The sequence below is a fragment of the Lethenteron reissneri genome, chromosome 16 (assembly GCF_015708825.2).
Source record: "Lethenteron reissneri isolate LAM-NWPU_2019-01 chromosome 16, ASM1570882v1, whole genome shotgun sequence".
In the NCBI taxonomy this organism is placed as follows: domain Eukaryota; kingdom Metazoa; phylum Chordata; class Hyperoartia; order Petromyzontiformes; family Petromyzontidae; genus Lethenteron; species Lethenteron reissneri.
In genome coordinates this window covers 7397632-7405195 of record NC_083794.1, presented here as the reverse complement: position 1 = coordinate 7405195, position 7564 = coordinate 7397632, and the positions used below count along the sequence as shown (strand labels likewise).

General features: G+C 48.1%; 1 protein-coding gene across 1 annotated transcript; it reads left to right on the top strand.

Moving 5' to 3' along the window:
- The first annotated feature begins 2325 nt into the window (after window positions 1-2325).
- Window positions 2326-5109, top strand: LOC133342815 (protein FAM181B-like). Its single transcript, XM_061552114.1, has one exon. It carries the CDS (start codon window positions 2441-2443, stop codon window positions 3332-3334), a length of 894 nt encoding a protein of 297 aa, XP_061408098.1. The 5' UTR covers window positions 2326-2440; the 3' UTR covers window positions 3335-5109.
- The last annotated feature ends 2455 nt before the right edge of the window (window positions 5110-7564 follow it).

Genomic DNA, 7564 nt, shown 5'->3' with positions numbered 1-7564 from the left:
TAGAAAATTACGGACATGTGCAGTTGTTGGAGTGGTGGCGCAATGGTTAATCGCATCGCGCTATGAAGTCGGCGAACTAAGTGAGATTCCAGGTCTCGGCTGACATGAGTGGAGCGTTATATCCTGGCGCTCTCCCCCCACCCCCTATAACTCCGTCATCAACCACCGTGGTGAGGTAAGGGGCCATCCATTTAGTACGTACGCATGGAGAGGGGAGGGGCGTTAACCCAAATGCGTACGCTTGCGTATAGGGGGGGTCTACTGACAATGTCCGCATAGGGAACGGGCGGGGGGGGGGGTGAAGCCTAGATAATAATTTGTCTACATTGGCCTTCAAATGAGTTAGATAGTCCGGCGGTGTTGACTGTTTGCTTAAACACGTTAATATGATTAATCCTTGATCGTTTTGCAGTGGATTAAATACCGGCCGTTCTATAAGATTCGGGAGGGGGGAGGGGTGGGGTTCAAGCGAACGTACGCAGGTTGGGGGGGTAGAAAGTCCGCGTGCGTACAGGGAGGGGGGGGGGTCAAGTTTTGACAGATTTTTTTGCGCACCTACTCAATGGATGGGGCCCCATCGTAAGACAATCCCCACGATCGTCACGGCGTGGCGTGGGGGAAGCTTTCGTCCAGTCGACTGACGATTTAGTTGTAAATGATTAATTATTAATTACATTGCAGCGATGTAATGGTTGTCTCCAGCATTGAGATGTAATTCATGGATTGTGTTATACTGTAATTGAAGTTTCCAGGAGCATATAACTCAGCCTCATCTGTAAGATTGACCTGGGTCAGAACGATGACCAATAACCCCAAAGACAAAACTAAAACGTTATCTCATAGGAGAAATGCAAATATTCCATCCAAATAGTACATTTAGTGCCGTGCCGTATGTGCAAACGTGGTGGTGCAGCCCTGCAACTGCCTGCTAATGCCACTATCGGGAGCTTTAGAGATCCTCCGTCGGAGATATGTGTGCCTACTCTCCCACCTTTATGTTGTAAATGTACACGTATTGGACACTTCAATATTGCTGAATGCATATTTGTTATCCACACCTATCATCAATCCACAACGGTGTAATATACTATATTTATATATGGCTCCACGTGTATACATTATTGATTAAATCCACCTATCACACCGGTCTGGGAGGAGATACAACCATGTCTGTTGCACTGTTGTACGATAAACTACAATGCAAAGGTGAATTTCTCTCCAACTGAACAATCCAATTACAATGCTTAATGAGTGATTGAGGATTATGCTAGGGTAAGTTTTTATTGCTACAGTACTAATAGTAGCATTACATATTGTTGTTTTTGTTCAGTACATTATTTTGATAATAAATATACCACGCAATTTTAAACGACGGTGGGCAATGATTTGCAATCGTGGTCAAATAATAAACACGTAGACTAATAATGAAGGTTTAGTAGACCGCTTTAGAAAGTTTACGTACAGTCCGTGTGAATGGTTCTCCAGTTCCGAATGCGAGATCTGATCTGGCTCTCTCGTGTAAGGATAACGGGGGGAGGTGTTGGGGTGAAACGAGTGGGACCAGCATTGCGATTGACGCCTCCACGAATCGCGACGGTGAATATAGCGGCCTCTAGCGGCTGCGGGAGATCACGCCAAAAAACCCTTCCTTCCCCGTGGGTCGCATGCAACACGTACGATGTGGGGGGGGGGGCGAGCGCGCCTCCCTCTTCAGCGGCGATTCGCTTGCGTCTAGCGAAGCGTGGAGCCACCGAAGAGGATGTGGGGGGGGGGGAGGTAACCCCCCCCCCACTTCCCACCCACCCCCTCGTTTTACCCTCAACCCCCCCCACTTCCCACCCACCCACCCCCTCGTTTTACCCTCAAACGACACCCGTCTTGCGGGCTTGGGATCAGCCCGTAGGTAAATCATTGGCGCGCCTACCCGCCCCCCCCCCCCCCCGCTATATAAAGGCGCAATCAGGGCTGAGCGAAGGGGTTGGGATGGGCTTTGTGCTCATGGAGCGGCCGCTTGAACGGAGAGGGCGTTGAGACATCCCAGCGCGCGCCGCTCCTCCACTCGAAGCTTCGTCACACGCCGCTAAAAGCGAACCGAGGCGGCTGTCAAAACAAAAACACTCAGAAAACACAACAACAACAACAGCAAAAACTAAGAAAGAGCCTGTCCCACCGCCTGCGCGCATTGCCTGCGGGGAGCGACACTAAACGGCTCCGTTATTCGCTGGAGGAGGCGACGGCGGCGACGCGCGGTCCAAGTTACTTAAGGCGCAAACTCGGCTGCTGTGGTGGGAGGAGGAGAGGAGGTGGTGGTGGGATATTGGCGGCGCAGGCGTGCGTCTGTGTGCGGGTGATTGGGTGGGCAGGGTCCCACCACCATCATCATCATCACCACCGCCGCCGTCGTCGTCATTCATCATCATCTCCTGGTCGGCTGTGGATCATGCCTGTGGAGACGACTTTTATAAACCCATTTTTCTTCTACCCCGAGTTTTCGCACCAAGACGCGAGCCGCGGGGCCGTGGGAGGGTCGTGGCCGGAGGGCTCGCCCGAGATTTACGCCGAGTACTCGGAGCTGGCCGACACGACCGACCTGCTGAGCTTCGTCAACACGGCCTCCAGCAACATCAAACTTGCGCTCGACAAGCCGGCCAAGTCCAAGCGGAAAGTCAACCACAGGAAGTACCTGCAGAAGCAAATCAAGCGCTGCTCCCAACTCACTGCGGTGCCCGTGCCACCCCCACCTCATCATCATCATAATCATCATCCTCTGCTACTACCACCACCACCGGCCGTTCCTCCATCTCCTCTTCAAGCCACCACAGAGCAGCAACAAAGCAGGGGACTCCTCTGCCTGGAAGACGACGATGACGATCACCTGGATCGGGTGTACGTGGCCAGCGAAGGGGCTGGGCTGGCGTCGCTCGCGGAGGCGGCGAGGGACGGCAATGTCCTGCAGGGACACGCGGCTCAGTTCCGAAGAATCTCCGCCAAGTCCCCGAACGACAAGAGGCCCAGGCTGTCTCGCTCCGTGGCGCGGGGCAGGCAGCTGCCCCTGAGGGACCGCAATCTGCCCGCGTCCTTCTTCACCGAGCCGGCCGCGCTCGTGACCCACCTCGACCAACTTGAGCATCACCACCACCACCATCAATCAACAACAACAGCAGCAGCAGGCCGACTGTGCGGTCAGCGTGGGAGGCCGAGGACGGTGGCGTTTGGGACGCGGGCGAATTCGCACACAATCAACACCAACAGCACGACCATCAGCAGCAGCAGCAGCATGCCGAGCAAGGCATGCACACACCAGATTTCTTCGCGGAACAGCAAAGCAAGCTGAACGCCGAAGTGGCCACAGCCGCCTCGATGCAGCCCATGAACTTGGGACCGCCTTGCCAGGAGACGCACGGCTCGCTGCACGAGATGAGGACTTGGGAGCTCACGCTGGCCTCAATGCCAAGCGCGCACGGGATGTACAGAATGGACGGACACTCGGAGCTGGTCGAGAGCGCCCTGTGGACGGAGGCGCCACTGGCAGAGGCGACCCCGACCGCGGCCCTGCTGAGCTGGAGCAGGGCAGGCGTGTACCCGCCTTTCTGCTGCTCCCAATGTCACGAGTCTCCAGAGTTCTGCATCCATCAAGCGGTTTGAGACCCGCGCCGCGCGCCGTTCTGCCCACGTGAAGGGCAGCGCGCCTTGGTGCGCCGTGGCACTGTCATATCGGCGTGGCAAAGCCGGTGGTGGTGGTGGTGATGTGTGTGTACAGGACAGCTTATAGCGATCAATCGGCGGCGTTCCAGCGGCAAGCACATTTTTGGGAGGGGAATGTTTAATTCAAAGTACATTTTTGCGCGTGTTCATTAGGGGGCCGTTATAACACGGCCCCGCATAGACACGCACAGCTACATTATTGTACGTGAACTGTAACATAAGCACAAAGTTGCGACCATTTTTATGGTAACGAAATTGCAACACAAAGCGCACAGTACAGAGTTATTCAAGAGCTCGTTTCGGTGCAATGAAATCCAACTTGCAGTGCATTGTAATGTCATCGGCGAACAATTTACATCAACATCTTCAACCACAGGTATGACCTGACGATACGAGAACTTCATGGAACTGCCTTGTCAAAGGTTGTATGCATCTGCTCTGAAGGAGGGACGTTGATGAATGTCAGTTTCCGCGACACGAAGCCGATCTAGACTGACCGATGAACATTGTAATACTGATCTAGCCGGGCTATGAAGCCCTGAAGTTTGTCACGACTTTTGAGTATTCTAAGTGTACACAGAATAATCCGAAAACAATGTGGGAATGTTGGTCTCCGCACTTGCAAGGGGTCGGGGGTAGAAATGTAACCACTTTAGTTTTGAGACCCGGCCTACGAAAGGTGCCTCGATTATTTCAAGAAATGCAGAGTTCAAATATCAATTAAAAATTAACGTTGATTCAATATTTGGACACTTTTTCGTGAGTAGAACGCTAAAAACGTAAAATAAAGGCAAATGTGGTAACTTGTTACGAGTAACTATCCCTCCGTTACCCAACACTACGATTGCCACCCTTGTCAAAGTGTTTTTCAACCGATGCGTTGTGTTTGCAATTCCGTTATCAATGTGCAATTACGTGTTTTTCTGATATTAATATTGTGGCAGCTATGGACTATGCCCAGTTAAACGATGTATCATCGGCATGTTATCTTACATCAAATACAGACGCACGCTGATGTTCAGAGTCCAGGCCGCAGGAAGACGTTTTGCTTTGTCAGGGCAAACAAATCAGCCAATTGTCATCACCTTTTTTTGTCTTAGCCACTGGCATAAGAAAACTAAAATTGATATTTAATGACAAAATGTTATATTCTTAGAGAGCGCACATTCATATATTATCTGTGTATTGTGAAGACTGTCGTGGAATATAATCTCTGCCACCTGGATCTATGACTGTCACAGAAAGATCCAATCGTTACAGTTGTGGAGGGAGTTCCCATAACATCATCGCTACGCTTGTTTACCCGGGCAAGGCTCACAGAGTCCCCGTGTGACTCACTTTCAGGAGAGTCCTGCCAAGTTTCGATTTAAAGCTTTCGTGACTGCAGGGATTCATCTTCTTGGTTCTTTCGGTAAAGTCACGTAGAATGGAAATGATAAATAATAAAAAGAAAACATAATAAAATAATTCTCACGACGTTTCGGCCACAACGCAAGTAGCCGTCCTCAGGTGGAGACCAGGTCTGTCGAGGAGACAGAGTCTGACTCTCGAGGAGACAGAGTCAGACTCTGTCTCCTCGACATACCTGTTCTCCACCTGAAGACGGCTACTTGCGTTGTGACCGAAACGTCGTGAGAATTATTTTATTATGTTTTCTTTTTATTATTTTATTATTTCCATTCTACGTGACTTTACCGAAAGAACCAAGAAGATGAAGTCCTGCCAAGCTGTCGCAGTAGCAGGCTATGCTCGCTCGTATCTATTCCAACTGAGTAATTTGCGGGTTATTATTCGCATGTAATCCTGATGACATCGAAAGTTAAATGATTTGGGTATGATACTGATTAATTAATATTTACATTATCACAAACTTAAAAACACACTGTGAATAAAAATATAGGCTGGTAACTGATACAGATGTATTATACGAACAGTGTAGCTGAATCAACTTAATATAACCGTGTTTGATAATGCCACTAAATTTGGTACTTTTCCATCAATCACGCAATAGAGACGCGGATACAGGAACTCAGCATACGTATACACTGTCCATTGCACGTGTTTTCTCTTGCCCACTCATAGCGTTGCACTCTCCAATGGTTGCGCCAACAGTACATCGAAAGCAATGGCAGAAGTTTCGTGTTGAAAGTATGCGCACATGATAATTGTTTTTTTACCCTTTTATCTGGCAACAAAACTGACACCTTTTTTTTTACAAGGAGTCATGTTTGCATTGACCACAATACCTGCGGTCGGAATGCAAACAAAAAACACAACTCTGATAATGTATGCACTGTCCTTGAAATTGATTGGTCCACATCCGAGACAGCTTTCCTTAGAGCCTAGTCTCACATGGTGTTGGACCAGATGACGCCAAAAGGCGCACAACTCAAAGACAATGCACCATCAGAGTATAAGAGCTCGGGGTAAGCATTTACACAATTGGAACCTCCTTTGCCAGTAGCAGAATATTATAATTGTATTTTTAGGTGTCAGTTTTCTTGCCAGATAAAAGGGTAAAAAAACAATTATCATATTTTGCTACTGGCAAAGGAGGTTCAAATGGTGTATGCGCACACTCCATATTGTGGAGCTGGCAAACGGGCTACAGCCGCGCTGTTACGACACTCAAACCAACTCCTACGGGGCTGTGCTGAGAAGACTTACGATGGCCATGATTAATCCTTGCGTGTTTTCATGACGTGAAATGAAGAATCACAAATGCCGATCTATGTTCTGTAAATCTACCGTGTGTGTATATGTTATGCGTGACGGCTCACTACAGTGTTGATAATCAACGAGAGGGAGCACCATCAATATCACAAGATTCTTTTCCCGGGCCTCGGACACGTGGCCTAGACGTACGAGGCAATCGCTGCACGTGAGGGAATAATGATTGAGCTTATGTGTGTTTGTCTACTTAATCGACATAGTCAAAATTGACTGCATCATAATAAAGAGAGTGGGGAGCTCCTAGTCACGAGTCAATAACAGAGACCGCCAATTACATCGTGTTGTAACTATACACCCCTGTGTAAAAAAATTAATAACCGGCCGTTAGTACACGCAGAGCATCACGTTTCACCTGATGCTTGCATTATCTTGGGAGAGGGTTATACGTGTGACTTTAGGTGTTATACTACAAGCCAAGTAGATAAATGCATGGACTTAAAAAATGCCTTGTGCTTCTCAATCAAACTTTGTTCATCGTTAACCTTTAAATTTTTTTAGCGCGGACTATTTTGTTACATTTTACAAGGTAAATTTTCTTGCACTTTGTATGTTTTTTTTTTAAGTTTACAGCGGTGCTGTTTTAAATTAATTTGAGGATACGCCATTCGTAACACTGTAAAGCTTTTGTTTTCCTGTACGCTTGACCGTCTAGCACAATTATACGCTTTGTTGTGAATGCGTTCTCTCGTTTTGCAATACACGTCTTCACACAAGAGACAAGTAAATACATAAGAGCACACTACAACGTACACAGTATGTACGCGAGGAGTAATATCTTGAAAATTAGCGAGTGGACCGCGAGCTCGCAATTTGGATTGCGTGCATCACGCGGACGGCGTGGTTTGGTTTTTGCTGTAAATAAATACATTGGAAAAATGCTCGTATTGAGCCTTGTGTCTGTACATGTGCGTTACGTTACAATTGTCGATGTTCACCTATCATTCGCATTTCAGCACCACGGAGAGCGACCTTGGCGAAAATCATTGCACTCACCTTGACATGCATTCAATCTCGATTTAAAGCTTTCGTGACTGCAGGGATTCATCTTCTTGGTTTTTTCGGTAAAGTCACGTAGAAGGAAAATAATAAAATAATAAAAATAAAACATAATAAAATAATTCTCACG

What these genes read in the sequence shown, in the direction of transcription:
- LOC133342815 (XM_061552114.1), top strand. Translation starts at nt 2,441, where the DNA reads ATGCCTGTGGAGACGACTTTTATAAACCCATTTTTCTTCTACCCCGAG.